General features: G+C 44.4%; 1 protein-coding gene across 5 annotated transcripts in view; it reads left to right on the plus strand.

Annotated features, from left to right (window-relative positions):
* The window catches only part of TMEM108 (transmembrane protein 108), a 190,968-nt gene that overhangs the window by 159,338 nt on the left and 12,432 nt on the right, over window positions 1–19,198 (plus strand). For 3 of the 5 annotated variants that reach the window (XM_080975925.1, XM_080975926.1, XM_080975928.1), the window contains one exon: window positions 17,552–18,649. The exons of 1 other annotated variant lie outside the window; for it this stretch is intronic. In XM_080975925.1, coding sequence (XP_080832051.1) covers window positions 17,552–18,649 — 1,098 coding nt within the window. Of the gene's footprint in view, window positions 1–11,013; window positions 11,385–17,551; window positions 18,650–19,198 lie in introns of those variants that run through there. One more of the 5 variants, XM_080975927.1, reaches the window with a different exon arrangement.

Below are 19,198 nucleotides of genomic sequence, written 5' to 3' on the forward strand. Positions count from 1 at the left end.
ATACAGCCTCACCGGTGGAAGTTGTTGTCCAATACTGGAGGGCACCAGGTTGGTGAAGACTGGATTAGATTAGCTTGGCATGCCTGGTTATTAACTGATAATTTACAGACATAAACTGTGAGGGTTAGACAACTGGCTGTTTGTTCTCCCTCCCCTTTTCTGTTTTACATTTTATTACCCTTGCTGATAAATATCTTGTGGCCAAGGTTACCTTGAGGAAATAGTCGTAAGGTCCATCTACGTGCTTCTGGCAGAGAAATTGGCAGCGAGCAAATGTTCATAGACAGCTCCCAGCAGGGATACTTTTTGAATAAAGGTACAATAAATAGCCTGTAACACCAGGCGCATGTTAGCGGGGGAAAGATAGCACTGCATTTTTGCACTGTTAAATGTTCTCCGTAGCCTAGCAAGCAAGCAATTGCAAAAGACACCCCTGATCCCTATCTTCCTCACTCCCCTCCTTCCACCCATAACTAGCACATAATTAAGAATACATTTGGGCTTGGTTCAAGGGTGGAGTCTGATGTGCAGGAGGGTCCAAAATGCAGGCAAGTGTTGTTTCATTACACACACACACAGAGAGAGAGAGAGAGAGAGAGAGAGAGAGAGAGAGAGAGAGCGCGCAACAGTACATAGCACAATACCTTGTTAATTAGGATCAGCCAATATACTAAGACACAGGCCTCATTCTCTGACTTCTTGTATACTGAACTGCCATAAACCATAGTAAAGCATAAAAGCCTCATTACAACTTCATGCACCTGCCAGAGCAAGGAGGGACCATTGGTTATCCTGGCGCTCCAGCAGGTAATGCTATTGCCCTTCCTCCAAAAAGGGGCCTGGAGCTGCCTTCCTCCCCAGTTGCCCCTCCACCAGTAGTTGCCAGAGGAGCAGCAAGGTCAGGGCAGCTCACCTGGCTTCCCAGTGTTACCAAGGGCAGGGGAGAGCAAGGGGCAAGGCAGCGGGGAGCTTGGCACAGTGAAGATGCAGCAGCAGAGCCAACCTGATGCCCCTACTGCTGTTCCCATGCTGTGCTGAATTCCCCACCGTCTTGCCCCTTCCCCTCTCAGTGATTGGCAGCAGTGCATGCTATCGGGAAGCCCAGGGAGCAACAATGCCCACCAGCCGCTAGTGCCCTCCATTGGACCAGTGCATTTGAGCACAGTTCAGAGAAAGCTAAGCCCATTTAGGACTGGTTCCACATGAGCATTTAAACCCTTTCACATCGCTCCCACCACTCAATGGCTTGCAACCAAGGGGAAGGACTAGGTCTCTACTGAAAAGTATAACTGCATCTCAGACCTGAATATGGGTCTTCTGCTGTTTCTGAGTTTTAATTTTTCAAGCGAACCAAATCTGGGAGCCTCTGGGGGAAATCATTCACTCACATGCTGCAGAATGTTTTCCGTTTTTCATACTGAAACTGCAAATGCTGTTACACAGCCTTTGTCAGAGAGGTGAATAATTTTTTAAAAGAGAGAGGGAAATGTGCTTGAAGTTTATTTGCCTGTTTTAGGAAAGCTACAGTGGGAAAATAGCTATCAACTTCGCTTTTAGATTTGTGGGTGTAGCGTAAATTACCTCAATTAAAATCTTTAAAGACAAGAAGGGGAAACTGGCTGAGGCAATTCAGATTATAGGAAACCTCCACCTGTTGGGCTTGATCTCTTGAATGTGATGATCGCACATGTGTCAACTGCTGTTGACATCAGTGGGATGCGGCTGTGTTGCATTGATGTCCCTGGGGCATGAGCACGCTTCACTGTTTTGCTTGTGGCGCACAGTCCTGATATAATGATCGGATCTGGACACTTCAGTTCAGGCAAGAGGATGAATGGAGCACCTGCCTGACATGACTCCCCTATTTGTTTCAGTTCTTCACACACAACACTTTATGCTTGGTACATTTTGTGTAGTTAATTGGGGGGCGGAGGGTGGGAATGCCTGCGTATCCACTCTGCAGCAGCAGTGTTAATTGCAATTGGTTCAAACCACTGAACTCCCCAGTTTATAATTTGTCATTAGGTTTGCTCCACTCTTAATTGCACAGCTCTTATTATTGCATAGTAATAATTCAGGGAGGCCTGTAACAAGGGTGGTAGCAGTAGATCAATACAGAAATAAAGTCATTTTTGATTAATTGATTAATGGATGAAACGGTCCTTTGCAAATGGAGACATTAGTATCTATTCCCTAAAATCAATAAAGCTTTTGAAGATTCCTTGGTGTTAACAGAGAATAAGAAAGTGTGGGGGGGGGGGTCTCATTTGAAAGCAGAGCCAGACATTCAAAAGGATCACACATTGCAGTCTCCTGGGGCCCTCTGAGTTGGCTCCAGAGGCTCAGTGAAATCTCATGCACATTTACCCCAAAGTAAATATCATTGTGCTCAACGTGTGAGCAAACAGTGAATAAGCAGCCTGCCGACTGATCTCAGGCCCCATTGAAATCAATAGGACAGGCTAACCATGATGTAACTTGAACCCCATCTCTTTCAACAGGAATTAAGCACAACTAACTTAGTCGGGATCTAACCCCAGATGTTTGCTTTGTGACCAATGGTTGGCTGGGGATTTGCTGTGTTACGGTTAGTGGGCATGCTTGAGAGTGAAGCGGAAGATTGGGAAATGGTACTGCAGGGAGAGAGTGCAGCTTCTATCTCAGAAGGCTCATTAGGGAGGAAGGGCAGGATATGCATTCAAAATAAATAAATTGTTGCTAATGATATGTGGAACCTTTATTGCAGTTTTCTGTTTGATTTTTATTGCTAATGTTTTATCAGTATGCAGTTATTTTTATTGTAGTTTGTATTTGATTTTCGTTTGTAATGTTTTAATTTTGGTATTTTGTCATGTCCTATTCAGTGTTTTATAATAGGTTGTTAACTGCAGAAATAACTGTCAAGGAAATTCATCAGCATTTTATTTTGAATTTCTCCTAATGCACACATTGCATTTAATCTTGTGTAATAATGCACATTTTCGCAAAGCAATTTTCCCTGGTGTATTGTTGTGTTATTTCCACAAATCTATACATTTTTATGCACACTTTACTCATTTCTGTGCACACTGCTTTGCTGGAGAAATGTGGATTTTGAAAGATGGCTGTGTTTTGGTTCATATATTGTTTCGGAGGGTGCAAATTAGGTAGGTTCGCCTTTAAATGCAAACTGAATTGCATTTCTCCCTCATCCATTATCACAGAACAGTCTGCCCAAGAACCCATGGTTGACTTGGAGGCACCACTCAGTCATGCAGTTGGTCACCTGTATCCTGAAGTGCTCCAGTCCCAGAAGGCTGTGCTACCCATTTCTCTTGTACATGTAGCTGAGTCCTGAGTTCCTCATATTTATGAATCCCTCCTCTGAGACCCATTTGGCTTTAGCTGTTTTTATTTCTAGTCCACAGGCAGCCTTTCAGAACTAAGAGAAGCAGAATGTTCCAAGTACATGGCTAATGTTTCCAGGATTTCAATGAAAAATCAATAGTGTGCAGCATGAGGGCAGTAAAAAAACCAAGAGCGGGGAGCAAAGCGGCAAAAACGGGTTGTGCAAAGACACCTTGATGTTTTGTTTGGAGAGCATTCCATCATGGAAAGTTGTGGTTAACTGAAGGCTTGTGTTTTAATATTTTGTGGAGTTTTTGATGGCTTCCCCTGCGAATCAGTGCTAAACAAATTAACCAAACAAGATTTCAGATGATATATTCCTTATTGTAAAGCAGGGGTAGGGAACCTTTGACCTTCCAGATGTTGCTAAACTATAGCTCCCATTGGCTGTAGCAAGCATGGCCAATGGCCAGGGATGATGGAGTTGTGGTTCAGAAGCATCTGGAGGGGCAAAGGTTCCCCACACTGGTTGTAAAGGGTCGTGATATGGAGTACAGCTGGAGTGGGACTTTTCTCAGCCTGGTGGTTGCATTCCCACCTGGAAAGCCTTCCAAGGGCCACATGCCAATAGCAGGACCAGAAGCAAAAGGGGGTAGAATAATTAAATAAACCTTTGTTTAATAGGCTGTGTTCCACCTACGCAAAAATACAAGGTTTCTGCATACTCACATCTTTCCATCCTCCATCCAGGCAAGCAAGGGGCACTGTCACAGTTCAAGGACACATTAGACAGAAACACTTGAGGAGAGTGCAGATCACAGCCAGTGTGTGTTGTTGCCTTTGGAGGGGCCCAGTGAGAGTCCCAAGGGTTGTGATATGAAGGTATGGAGGGCTGCATTGGGCTTCCAAGCCTGATGTTTCCCATCCATGGAGTAGCCAATTTATCAAGTTCAAATGGCACAGCAAGCTGTGGTTCATCTAAAAGAGAAGCAAAACCTTCCAAACTGGAGGAGGAAGGAGGAAGAATCAGAGTCCAATATAAGACTTCTTATCAATAAAACATAATTTATCTGGCTGCCTGACATGGTCATGATCTCTTACGTTTGCATAGAAGGATTCTTTCAAGCTAGATTATGTGGTATTATTGTTAATATCAGTAGTAGTAGTTGTATTTCCCTACTATTTTCCTGCATGTGGTGCTGTGGTCTAAACCACTGAGCTTCTTGGGCTTGCTAATCGGAAGGTCAGTGGTTTGATTCCATGCGATGGGATGAGCTCCCGTTGCTCTGTCCCAGCTTCTGCCAACCTAGCAGTTCGGAAGCACACCAGTGCAAGTTGATAAATAGGTATTGCTGTGGCAGGAAGGTAAACGGTGTTTCTGTGCGCTCTGGCTTCCGTCATGGTGTCGCGTTGTGCCAGAAGCGGTTTAGTCATGCTGGCCACATGACCTGGAAAGCTGTCTGTGGACAAACACCAGTTCCCTCGGCCTGAAAGTGAGATGAGCGCCACAACCCCATAGTCACCTTTGACAGGACTTAACCGTCCAGGGGTCATTTACCTTTACCTTAATAGTATTTATTAAATTTGTATACCACTCTTTGTCTGAAGATCACAGGGCAGTTCACAACATAAAACATTATAGAAACAAATGCATTCTTCAATACTGAAAACTAAGTTTCATTGTTAGTCTCTTTTTTGTTTTATGACTTATAGTTCAGAAGATTGTGTATCCTACATATTCATTTTGTAAGCCAGATTGATTTGTTACTGCTCTGCAGCATTTCTCCATAATACAATGGTCCCTGAGATGGCAGTAAAATAGTTGGGTGGAATCCAGTGAGTGCCCTTGCACTCAGGGAAGAGCTTCTGATTTCTCAGAAGGACCCAGCAATAAAAGAAAAGGGGAGGCAATTTGGGGGTAAGTGTCATAGCTCAGTGGCAGAGCACTTGTCCTGCTTACTGAAGGTCCCAGGTTCAGCTTCAGGTAGGAAGATGTCCCCTGTCTGAAATCACTGCTAGTCATTGTAGACAATACTGGGTTTGATGGAGCAATAGTCAAATTCAATATAAGACATCTTCCTCTGTTCTCTCCCCTTGTAGCATCTACCCCCTTCCCCTGAAAATCAGCTCCAGAGAATGGTTGGATCCTCTAGAATAGGGTGGGAGGGGATGTGCAGGAGAGGTTAGGTGGAAGAAGGAATGGGCAAAAAAGCATTTCCTCTCCTCTTCCATTAGCAGATGCTATAAATGAATCAATAGCCCTTCCGTTAGTGCAGAGGCACCAACTGGAATCCATCCAATTATTTTTTAAAAAGAAGTTTAATAAAAAATAGAGCATCTAGAAAATAAAAATCTCCCCAGATTTCAGCTCAAGTTAAGCAAATGTATTTATCACCTACTGAAATCTGTTAGAATTAAAAGTGCTTAAGTTTGACTGGATCGTGCCCTTAGCATCTCCTAGCTAATGAATATTCACACAAGGCACTCTGGTATCTAAAGGAAATGTGCTGTGGTAGTGAAGGACAGTTAAACGAATTACAAAAAGAGAATTCATTTCTCACTGGAAACATAAAGCACCAGTCAAACAGAATATATTGCCAAATAAATCACAGCTTGGTTGCATATTGAATCAAGAATTTTTAGTTTATCAGCCACATGGAATCAGCAGAGCAGATATTGTGGAGGTACTTCAGATGCTATTTCAGTATTCTCAACCCTCAACTACCAAATCTAATTAATCAAGTAATGGATCATAAAGGTTCTCTATTAAAATGCCAAGCGCTTTAGCCCTCATTAGCAGAAGCAGTTCCAGTGTTCTCTCTGAGGTTGCTCTATGTAAAAGCACACAATTTACTGCGTCAGCTTAGGCAATCCGTTATTCTAGTTCAGTATCTGTCTTCAGAGGAAGGCAAAAATCTATCTGTTCCTTTACCACTTGTGTTGTCCTCTTTATCAAGTGGGAGAGGAATAACTTATGATACCTGTAGTGATCATCTGACCTTCAGAAGAATGAGATGTGATCGCCCCTGTATTAGTAACACCTGCAGTGACACATACTATTAGGAGGCCAAATTGTCAAGTCCCTTTTCAAATGCTGCTGTAGCATGTTGCCTTTGTGATTTCTCTCCTCTATGAATGCTGCTCCAGTGAATTTCTTCCTTTAGGTGAAAGTCTTCGGGAGATATAAAATCACTGAGGCCCAGGCAATGAGTAGGCTCCTGTAGAAGTTCTGCAATTCTACCTTGGTGTCCATGTGTCCCTTGCGACAAAGGACAGTCCTCTATTTGAGGTGCTCTCCAATCCAAATCTGGTTTAAAGAGAAAGACTCATACGATGGGGCCCAGAATTTGCCCATCTGTGGTTAGCACCTAGACAACAGACTGAGTGGGTGCACACAGGTTTCTTGCGGGCTCACAAGATTGGCTGGGCAGGCTAGAAGGAAAATTAACCAGCAAGCAAACATCCTAATCTGGAGGGGGAAAACTTTACCCTAAAAGGTCAAATTTCCTTAGGGAGACATTGGAAGACTGTGTGTGTGTGTGTGTGTGTGTGTGTGTGTACACATGCACACATGGGACCCCTCTAGACTGGATATTTTTGCAAGTGTCTTGTCTCTACACCTTGTCACCAGTCACATATACACCGTACATTGAAAGCACACTTATAAAGCTTTATCAGTCATAGCATCTGCCAAAGTATCCTTGGAACTGTAGTCCCACACCATTCGTAGTTCCCCTAGGAGCTGGGGGAGGGTGTGTGGCCTCAAGGATCTTGGAAGACCTCATTCAGGCCCTGGAACTGACGTTTCCCACCCCTGATTCACACATTTCAGATGCATGTAAACAGTCATATTTGGATGTCCGAAATGGTAAAGATAAGGCAACCAAACCCACTTTTACTTTCTCTTTGATTGTTTCCTACCCTTATACTGCCACTACTTTCGACATTCTGAGTCAGCCTTTGTGACATAAAACAAAACCCTTCACCCAATAGGGTCCTGTGCAAGCTGTACTTCATGCTGGGGCGCCATTATGCCATTGCCATGATTCCTCCGAAATCCCTTAGAGCGTTAACTGTGATGCGCTCAACAGCCAAAGGCCACACTGTCAGGTAAATAGCAACAGCAAATCTAAGTGGTGGTAGAAGAAAAAAACAGCTGCACATCTATTCTATCTCCCTTGGCAACAGCATCCTGACAACCGAAATGCTGCCATGTAATGGCTAAAAAGGAGAATGGGTTTTATAGAGTAGAAAACTAGAAAGGGCAGGTGTTATTTGAACAAAGAAGTGCTAGGGATGATTCACTCAGAGAGGAATGGGGGAGAAGTCCAATTCGGTTCATATTTAAAGGTGAATATACCTAGTGTGCACATTCCAAAAGAATATGTGAACCAAAGCACAAGATTTACACCTCTGAATTTTGCAATGCAGCTCTTGAGATACGTGTGCAAAACTGGATATATTAGTGAAAATAACGCCAAAAATGTGTATATTGGGAGAAATTCACATTAAAATACTGCTGAATTATCATTAAGATGTTTTTTAAATGCAAACTGATGTGGAAATGTGGAGAACTGAACTTTAGACTGGAAAAATGAGAACCTCAGAGAAACCAGAAATGACATACCCATTTCCCCCCTATTCACGCACAAATGTGCATCACTCGGATGCCCTTTCACCCTGTGCATGTGCATATTTCCATCAAATGTGGATATTTTTGCCTCTGAATAGCCGCATTGCAGCTATGACTAGCCTTGCTCAGTTTGGAATATTCTTACAGAATCATCATAAAACTTGGCATTAATAAAGTACTTGTGTATTCAGAGCACTTCGCACATGTGTCTGTTTTCCTGAACTTGGTGCCCTCCAGATGTTTTGGACTGCAGTTCCCATCAGCAGCCAGCTTGACCAGTGGCCAGGGATTATAGTTCAAAGCATCTGGAAGACACCAGGTTGGAGGAGGATGATCTATATAATCCTCCTAACAGTGCTTATAAGGTAGGCAAGATTCATTATCCACCAAACACAGGAGAGGCCTGAGGCTAAAAGGCAGTGGCTTGTCTGTGGCCAGCCAGTGGATTCCTAGTACAGGGGTGGAGAACTACAGCTCCCATATCCCTAGGACTATACAAGAACTACAGCTCCCACCATTCCAGGTCATTAGCTGTGCAAGTTGGGGCTGGTGGGAGTTGGAGTCCAACAATATTTAGATGGCCAGAGGCCACTATCTGTTCTAGTGGAAGTGAGAGTTGAATTGGAGAATTAAAATCCACACCAACTCTTTCTACACCAGGCTTGCACCTTTACAGGTTGTGTCTCAGGTGTCCATCATACATGTATATAGAAAATTACACCATAGACAAGGTCGTCAAGACATTGCTTTTCTCCGTTTACTTCACTGTCCTTTTCCCTTAGCCCCATTGCAACCAGATGTCTTAATTTTCTAATGAAGTGGGAGGGGGAATGGTTCTTGAGTGATTAAGGCTAATGAGGAATGACTGGGGCACTTGCTCCAGCCAAATAATTGGCCAGAGCTTTCTCAGTAGGAAGTTTCACACCTTCTCTCATTTGACAATGTTTTCTTAGGCTTCCGGGCTTCTCTTGCCTTCACCTCCTTCCCCAGTTTCGAAGGAGGGTATATGCTGCTCTTATTTTAACAAAATGGTGGGGGGGGGCTTAATACTCAGCTTCCACAGATATAGGCAGCCTACCTTGGCCCTGATCCATTACGCCATACAAATACATCACTGTGTTAAGACCATTGCATTACATCCATTACATTTCTGCCTTAATCCCATTGATCTCTATAGGATTAAACCTGTAATGATTACAGATTTAAAACCACAGAAATCAATGGGATTAAGGCTGTAATCCACTGTGCATTTACCTGTGAATAAGACCTGTTGAATGCAATGCAGTTTACTTCTGAGTAGACATACGAAGGATTACACCAGGTGTCAGCAACCTAAGGCCCATGGGCCGGAAGCAGCCCACTGAGGCTGTATAACCGGCCCCCGAGCCGCCCCCAAACCGAACCGCCCACTTGGTGAGTCCCCGCGTGCTGCACTAAACTGGCACAGCGTGACACGGGGACTCTCTTCCACGGCTCTGGAAATTGCTTCTGCGCATGTCCAGATGCCGGTAATCGCGTCTGCTCGTGTCCGTGGTGCCGGAAATTGCTTCTGTGCAGGCATGATTTTCAGCATCTGGGCATGCGCAGGCGCAATTTCCAGGATTTTGGTCTGACCCACGGAGGATGTCCGTGGGAGTGATCTGGCCCATGCCTGATAAGCCTTGCTGACGCCTGGATTATATTGTATATGCGCCTGACTCGGCCAATCCTATATATGTCTCCTTGGGAGGTTAGTAGCTAAAGGAATGCAACCTGAAGTTACTTTTGTCGGTTTCCCCACACTCCTTGGTCTCTAATTAGTCTGTACGCAACTGGGTAATTAACAGATTCAACTTCTAATTCCTCAAGTATTGATCTAACAGCATGAAATTTTCAAAGCTATACAAAACATGAGATACCTTCAGAGAATCAAAATTGCATATTGAAATAGTCTTTCTTGCCCAGTGCACATGATCAGTTCAGAAGAGTGGGTGCCCACTTAGTAGTTCCACTGCCCACAGAAGTTTGAGGGGTTGCCCCAGGAGAAGGCGTTCTCTGTGTCAACCCCCATGTTACGGAATTCCCTCCCCAGAGGTATGTTTGGTGCCTTCACTATTGAGTTTCCATTGTATGCTGAAGGTGCACTTCTTTACCTGGCCTTCGACACTTGAGAAATAGTTTTTTAGAACTTGCCCTATTCTTGTGACTGTAATTTGCTTTCTACCGTTTTAATATTGTATGTTTAATTTACTGGAACCTATCCTCAGACCACATGGTGAAGGGTGGTTAAAAATTGAATTCATCTTCATCATCTCTTCATACACTAAAGATCTGGTTTATTTTTACTGAAGAAATAACACAGAAGGAGAATGAGAGGGGTCACTTATGTTAATCAGATGGTTATATAATTTAAAATACCAAGTTATATATTTAAAAATACCAAGGAGCTCCAGTAACATACATGGCCAGTGATCAAGGGTGGGGACCTAAAGGCTAACAACATCTAGACAACCTCTGGTTCCCCATCCCTGACCTCCACCAGTGTTCTTCAAACCTTGGGTCTCCAGGTGTTGTTGGACTGCAATTCCTGTCATCCTAGTAGCTTATCTAATGGTCAAGGATGACAGGAATTGTAGTCTAACAGCATTGAGAACCCAAGGTTGGAGATAACTGGACTGACTGCACCATCAGTGAGAACAATAATCTCTAGGATATAGGTTGATTCCACATAATCCTCAAAGCAGAGTGTTGGAACATTCTTCACTATGAAGGAAATACTGTTCAGGATTGGAACCAGAGAGAGAAAGAGCATGTCAGAAGGCAATTCAGAGTTTCATTTTCCTTTTTTAAAACCCCCCCAGATTTCAAATATCTAAAGAGAACAGGTCTAGAAAACAATCTCTCAGTGTGTAAAATCCAGCTGTGTGTGTAGCCAAATTACATGTCAGAGTATGAGCAGTATTCCACCTTAAAATAGGAAATTAGTCCAAGCTATCAGGATGTGCCACTGAGAGGCTAATGCTTCCTTCCCAGCAAACCAGAGCAGTCAGGGGATCTTTTGTGTAGCAGCATCTGAGTCTGGCACTGCAAGTGTGTATGTCGGAGTGGAAAAAACCCAAGCTGGAATACAAAGCAGCTCAGCAGGGGAGCAAATAAGGCTCAGTAACTAATAAGCCTTCCTTGCCTTTTGCAAAAGTATTGCACAAAGGAGCAGGCACTAAGCCTCACATTCCTGCAAGACACGCCTGCGTACTGTGTGCCTGTCGTCTTTGCTCCCAAGCCATCCCAGCATTAGCAGCAAAACTCTCCTCCCGAGAAGTAGTGGCTTAGCAGGCACAAGCCACTTCCTTTATTTATTTTTTAATTACTAAAATATGAAGCTTCCTAGCCTACATGATGTGAGTAGGTGAGAATGTCTGCTGACAAGTCCAAATGATATTTTCAGGTGAGTAATTTTATTACCTAGCGCAATCTGATCAGTCTCATCTCACTTTTCCCCTATTTGACCTCCTCCGTTCAGTAATTACAAGGCGATTTAATTCCCCGTGATCATTTTCTGAAGGGTCAGCTATTCAGTTGTCTGAATGTTTTTCTCAATAGGCGTTTCTGAACCCTCTGTTATTTCCACAGAATCTTGCTTTCTTTCAGCTTACCGTGAGAATGAATGGGGAGACTGCCTGCCTGCCTCTTCATGTTAATGTTCTGTTTGTAATCTCTATTGTTCCTATTGCTTGACAGTCTGAGAGGGAACTGAATTTCTTGATTTATGAACTGACTCGCCTTAAAGCTTGGCTAAAAATTCACCTTCTTAGCAACAGAGCTGATGGCTCCTCTAAGGGGTTTAATTGTTGAAAGAGCTGGACACTCAGTTGCTTTGTCAAGAGAGTGCTGTGCTTGAGCTGAATAGTGCTTGTTTCCTATGATAAGCTGTATATATTTTGGAAATATTTTGATTTCCCATACTTTTGAGAAAGCAAGATTTTGTTCATGCTGTAGGGTGAATGGCTTTCTTTTGTCCTCTCCCCCCCCCCCAGCTAGCCCCCTCTCAGTTTACCTGTTACTATGAGATGGGCTTTATCAGACTTGATCAGCCCAATCCTATGTATGTTTACTCAGAAACAAAGTAGTTTATTCCCAGGTTGCAGCCATTTGAATCAACGGTGATTATTTTAAGTACTAACCCTGTGTGTGTTTGTAATTGTTTTATGGAATTGGCATTGCTTATGTTGTGAACTGCCCTGAGGAGCATAAGATATAAATGAAGATCATGGCTATCGCATTCCTAGATTGACACCTATGTAATATTAACTGGGATACGCCCATTCTTGGTCCCATGGACAAATAACAAAAAAGTGCCCTAACCCGGGTCTAGGCAGGGCACTGGGAGGACAAATAACTTTTCTTCTTAGTATGTCATTAGCTGAGAAATACACATTGGTGCTTTATGTCAGGGAACTCCTATCTGAAGGTTGGCCAACCTGGGGCCCTCCAGATCTTCTTGTTGGGCTGCAACTCCCATCAGACCCATCCAGTGTGTCCAGAGATCAGGAATGGTGGGAACTGTTGTCCAACCAGCTCTGAAGGGCCCCAGGTTGTCCATTAGGTTGTTGAAATAGTCCCAAGTGAAAATCTCCAGAATTACATCAGGGGTATTTAGGGGAACCCACTGATTTTGAAAGGTTTTGTCTGCTTAGGTAATTTTCACGTATGGTTCATTTCAGACAAACGATGCCCCATATCAACGTCAGGCGGCAAAGCTGCATTCCATGCACTGTATCACCTCAGAAGCAAACATGTAGATTGGTCCCAAAACCCAACAATGGGATTGTTTGTTCACAAGGGCTAGAAGGCCACCTCATTCTGATCTCTTGCAAATGGCACTGAAGGAAGATGTCTAAAATTGCACTCACTGCACTCCTGGCACAATCCTTTGTCTACCCAGAAGTAAATCCTGTTAGGTTCAATGGGGCTTACTTCAAGGTGAGACATCATTTAGGCAAGGTTGGGGAACCTCAGGCCCAGAGGATAAATGGGACTCTCCTCCTGAGTTATACCCCCTCTTCCCAGGCCACACTCAACAGAGCTACCTTACACCCCCCATGAGTGTTTTTGGCCTCGCTGGAATGTGTCCTTGAATTTGGATGAGGCCTCTTGCCTGCCTGCCTGGATGATGGAGAGCAGGATCTGAGCGCATGCAAAACCAGCCTACAGTACAAAGACAATAAATTGATTTGGGGCTCCAGGCAGGTAGCTTGTCTTCCCTTATTGAATGCCACGGGTGAGGTATGTGAGCACAAAAAAGATCTGCTCTTGACTTTCTAGAGCAACAATGCTTTTGAAGCCCCACTGATCAAGGAGGCTGTGTTTATCCTGTCATCGTCATGTCTGAGATCAGAGGATGAGACTGAGGTGGGTGGGGGTTGAAGAGACTCTTGGCTTTAGAATGCAAGGCTGAACTCTTTGTGCGTAAATTCACCGTGGAAAAATGCCTGCACAAGCAGTAAATGTTTCCAATGGGTTTTTGACAATTCGGACTCGGTCCAAAGTCATAGGACTTGTTGGGAAGTGCCCAAGTACTTTGATATACAACTGAAACAAAAGCAGAAAAAAGCCCTCTACTTGACAAGTCAACCTGATGCTATGAACTTTCATAACCTCCCATATAAACTCATGCTGCTGCCTGGCTGGGGAGTGTTAATAAACTTGTGAGGACTTTTTGTTAGTGGCTGTACACAGCCAGCATCAATCTAAATCAACCAGCCTTAAGGAGCACTCTAAACATGATCATAGGACTGGCCCTATCATTTGACAAGAGGGTGCCAGCTCTCAGATAGATAGTTTTTACTGTCAAGAAATTTAATGTGTTGTGGTAGTATCTTTACTGCAAAGGAGGAGAGGGGACACTTGTGGTTTTTTCCTGCTTCAAGTACCAAAATATAGCCAGCCTTAGGTACTATGTACCTTGATTGGGAGGAAGATGTTATCTACTGTTGTCTTAGGCACCAAAAATATTTTGGGCCAGCCATGGTAGAAATGTTTATTTGCCCCATTCCTGCATAAATCGGGGTGTGTGTGTGTGCGTTAAAAATTAAACATAAAAGGGGATGCAGGTAATTGTCCCCCTTCCCTACTTTACTTTGCAATGGTCCATTATTCAGTTGGAGGGGGTGGGGAAGGTTTTCTCTCCCTCTCACACACCTTTGGGTGTTAAAAGCACACCCCTAAGTGCTTCATCCATAAAACTGAGAAGTACCTTGGCTGCAATATTCAGTCTAGCAAGGCCCTAAAATCAGGGTGTGGGTGGGGGCAAGGGGGCTGTGGCCCCGGGCACGGATTTTGAGGGGGCACAAACAAGGTGCCCCCACAAAGGTTTGGTTTTTGCCGGGATCCCCATCCTACTCAGGCATGTCCTGGCAGGGCTCATCCCCCGTTCCCCATCCTTCCCTGCCTGCTGCTGAGCGGTGTCTCTGGGCCCTGGAGCCCAGCCTGGCCTTCCCACCGCATCCCTGGCCCCCTTGCTGAATGGGTGCCTGGCCAGCGCTTGCTCACTTGACATGCTCCCCAGACAGTGAGTGGGCTAGGATGAAGGTGGGCAAGGGGCGACTCCTAGCCCTGCCCTCCTCTCCACAGGTTTCACCTGCCAAGGGCCACATTGGCTAGCTACACCCGCCCCGCCCCCCGTAAGTGGCATAGTGTGGCCCCACTTGGTTTTATAGGGGGCACTCTGGCAGCGTCAGCATCAAGGACTGAGCTGGCGAGGGTTCCATTCACCCTCCGCACCCTGGTCATCGGCAAACCACGCTATGCTGCTGCCAAAATACACTTTGTAGCTTATAAGAAGAAATATTTTAAACTAGAGACTCTCAAATCCCATCAACCTCTGCCTGCATGGCCAAGAATCAGGAACACTGGTTGTTTGACTCCAACAACATCCAAGTCAGATTGCCCACACCTGTTCTAACGAAATGAGTTTGCATTGACTCCCCTTCTGTGACAGTGAACTCTTCTTTGATTATGGCTGGTGACACAGGCGATCCGGAATAGCATTGCTAAGGAGCAGTTGCAATATTTGCTCCAATACCAAGCAAAGGGTGAGGAGCTTTCATGTAGGCCCAGTAGTGGGGGTTGGCAGATGAAGCTTTGGATTCTGGAAGTATGGGCAGAACCATGGAAGACTGGAAAATCCCCCCCCCCGCCCCTTTGTCCCCCTGAGTTGGAAAAGGTTCATGGCAGAGTGCAGTTCTCAACATTGTTGGCAGACATTTGGGTTTTTTGTTAATGCCACAGTATTAAAACAAATGAAGGCTGCACACACCATACCTTTAAAGTGCATGTGAAGCACATTTCCCCCTCAAAGAATTTTGGGCCCTATAGTTTACCTCTCCCAGAGTTACAATTTCCAGCAACCCTCAACAAACTACAGTGCTCAGAGCTCTTTGAGGGAAACCATGTGTTTTGAATGTACTTTAAAGGCATAGCGTGTACACGGTTTTAGGGAAATGGTTCGTTGTACTTCTAAGTAAATAAACATCAATGCATTGATGTGGGAAATACAGATGTCCTCCTGGTCCTTCCATTGTCTGGAAGGTGTGATATCTGGAATATAAGAGTAAACAACCCATTGAGATAAGTAATCAAACAATGCTTCTCAGATTCTGCTCTTAATTTCCCTGTGCTTATTCATACCAGGCCTTCTCTTTCAAGAATATACAAGGGATGAATATTCTCTGAAGCACAAGTTTGAAGCTTCTGTGAGATCAGGTTGGACAGCTGCCCCCCCCCTAAGCCCTCATAACTGTGGAGGAGCTGCTGTGTTGTATTAAACCAGTGATCTGAAGAGAAATGTGTCCTAAAATGACCTTGAGACAGACTGCCAAATTGCTCCACAGATGCTGTCTAGAAGCATCCAGTGTCCTCAGTGGCAGTCAGATACTTACTGCAAAGTAGTAGCTTGTTGGGGGTCACAAAGTAAATGTTTGTCTAAGATTTTGAGGGTACCTGTTCTTCCTCTGAAGTCTCAGAGTTAGCATTAAATGGAGACACAATTTTGGTAGGTGAGGACCTGTGCTACAGAGCTCAGAAAGATTTCTGCTGGAGAAAGTTCAGCGGCTATGCTTTGCTTTCATGCTCAGATGATAACTGATTGCCACACTGTGACGGAATTTTCCCTCTAGCTTGACCGTATGGTTCGTTCTCCTTTTGCTTTCTACTGTCATGCATGACACATCTCATTTACTTGAGCCATCTGGATGTGCTTTAACTAAAGGTATTCCTTGTCCTACATTTACCTCTGGCTTCTCTTCTCCATATGTTATATGGCATTATCTGGAACCAGGAGTAGGGTGGCTACTTGCAGATCACACACACATACACAAGAGGGAAATGCATCACTTTGGGGGGGGGGGAGAAACTGGAACACATTTGCATAAAAAGTGCACATGCTAAATGCTAGGCATAGATGGAAATTTAAAAACAATTACTGTAATTTAAATAGAATTGCAATGCATCTCATTCTGGTTGAGCAGGCAGGAAGACTCAAACCAGGGGGCATGTGTAGCTTACTCAGTCTGCTATCCAGGTGTTGGCAAGTGAATCCCAGGCTCCTCTCTTTGTATGGTTCTGTATCTTTAAACTGGACTTGTAAACAGGGGCAGTCCTAGCCAATTTCTATATTCGTTCTACAGACGATGTTCTGGACACCATAAATGTATTTTGATATACAACAAGCTGACCTCTTTCTAGGTAGAGCAATGCCAATATAAAAGTGGTGCCTTCTAACTGTTTCACAGTTATAAATTGTGTGTGCTCAAACATAGCCCTGCTTCAAAATCCAAAAAAAAAGAGAGGTATCGTAATAAAGTGTAAACTATCTCCGTTCTTTACAACCTGCTAGTGTTGTGCTGTATTGCCTTATGAGTGAAAGGGTGGGTTTGAATTGTCAGATGCCCAGTATAATTGCTATAGGCCCAGATCCAACCTGCTGGCCATCCTGGCTCTGGTCAACAGAAATTAGCATTTTGAGATTTGCAAGGTTGTGTGTTTTCTGCACAGTGTGGTGAGTAACTGTTGTGAAGTACTTTGAGTGTTAGACTTGGCCTAAGAAGATCTGGGTTCAAATACCTGCTCCCATGAAACTCACCAGGTGGCCTTGCCTCCCCACTCTGTGTCTGTCTGTGTCTCTCTCTCCGCAAAACCTACCTTTTGTGAGGATGAAGCAGGATACCCTAACATGCTCTGTCCTAACCTGTGTAGTTGAAGACTGGGCCATAATTGTTTAAAATAAATGAAAACTTTACACACACACACACACACAGAGAGAGAGAGAGAGAGAGAGAGAGAGAGAGAGAATAAGGGTAAGAAATGGCATTTCTGCACTGCCATTAATACTTTATACATGTAGAATTTTTTTAATCAAAGCTGAAATTCTCTGGGTTTCATATTCTGTACTGGAATATATGTTTGGCAAGCATACAACCTTGTGTACAAATGACCCAGCTGCAATGCAGGGAGTGAGCTTCTGTTGCCGTCACCTCAGTCCCAAACCTGCCATTCTGATTTTATGCCAGTTTGCTATGCTTTGGGTTTTCTTCACTGCAATCTCTCTCCTTGCAGGCGTTCTACTGATTTTGGCACTGACAGAAGAACTCGTGTTTGCAGTTCAGGCACCGTTTCCCAGCTTGGCATCATCTTGGGGCCTCCTGACAGACAATAGCAATATCTCAGCTATGGGGATGACTCCTGGACACAAAGGCCGTCACACCACCAAACTCTTGCCCACAGCATCCCTTGCAAACTTTCATCCCGCTAGCTCAGTGGAGACTTACGCTCCTTCTGTTGGCCAGAAGGAATCAACCAGCAGCCATCCCATTGGCAACAAAGAACCATATCACTTAAACAACCAGAGTGCTTTGTTTTCCGGAAAGACTCTCCCCCAAGTGAATGTCTCTCAGGTTGTCAATGGCAATTCCACAGAATTTACAGAGCCTTATCGAAAGACGGGACAGCACTCTCCCCCGACCGTGAGGAACTGGTCTCCAGATCATCCCTTTCAGTCTCAATCCACAGCCCACAGTCGTAGTAATGGCACCATGCTGGTAACCACAACAGACTCACTTGCATCTTTCCACAGTGATACCTTGGGAGGCCTTAACACGACAGGGAAGGGGAGCTCATCCGAACTGGTTACACAGGAAACAGGTCTCACCACCCCAGCAAATGCCCCATCAGCTGCTCCTGAAATGGTGACAGTGCCTTTTAAACCCCAGTGGTATGGCATATGGGATATTCTGGGCAAAAATGACTCTTGGGTACCCTCGAGCCAAACTACAAACCAGGGACCTTTTTTTGCCAGCCCTGGGACTGCAACAGCAGCAGCATTTGGTCACTCTGGTCAAACGGGCATTGATGCTGATGTTTCTTCCTCGCATACAACAAGGAACCCAAATGAAACATCTACCGCACTGAATCCCTCTGGGCGTGCCAACTTGCCAAGCGCAGAGCCCTCCACGTGGATGCCGAGTTCCACTTCAACAGCAACAGGCAACTTCCTAAACAGATTGGTACCCGCTGGGACCCGGAAGCCTGGTATGCCAGGGAACATTTCTCACGCCTCAGAGGGAAACAAGCCCCAGCACAGGGCAACCATTTGTCTCAGCAAAGTGGATATAGCATGGATCATTTTGGCCATCAGTGTGCCCATATCCTCATGCTGTAAGTTGACTTCTTTTTTTGTCATACATTCTGTCGTAGATGTTTGAGATACTCCATCCTTGTTGTCTGACACTTGTGTTATGTATATCTAATGTAACGGAAGAGCCTTGAATGTTCAGGTGCTTGAAAACTGGGTGCTAGGAACTGGATAGTAGCTTTTTTCCAAAAGCAAGGCATTTCTACATAATTGGGTTTGCTGGTGAACCGTGCCTTGTACAGGTGACTGGTACTCTTATGAGAAGGATAGTGCCTGTGTATTTTGCCTCCTATCTCAGGTTCTACAAATGCTAGAAAGATACTCTTTTAGAATGAAAACTGGTGATCTGGGACTTATGAGTCTAGCGCTCCCAATGAACTATATCACATATAGCATTAAGAAGGGAAAGAGCACTGGCTGGATTACTTTTCCCAGTTGGTCATGCAAACACTGTTGGGTCTAATTAATTTTTCTCTTCTACTTGATGAATATTACTTCATGGGAGTTAATTATAGCTACTACTAGTCCATCAGGGGAGATTAAGGGATTTGGTTGTGGAGATACTTGAAGCA

Source organism: Podarcis pityusensis (assembly GCF_964106645.2).
Source record: "Podarcis pityusensis genome assembly, chromosome: 12".
NCBI classification, from domain to species: Eukaryota; Metazoa; Chordata; class Lepidosauria; order Squamata; family Lacertidae; genus Podarcis; species Podarcis pityusensis.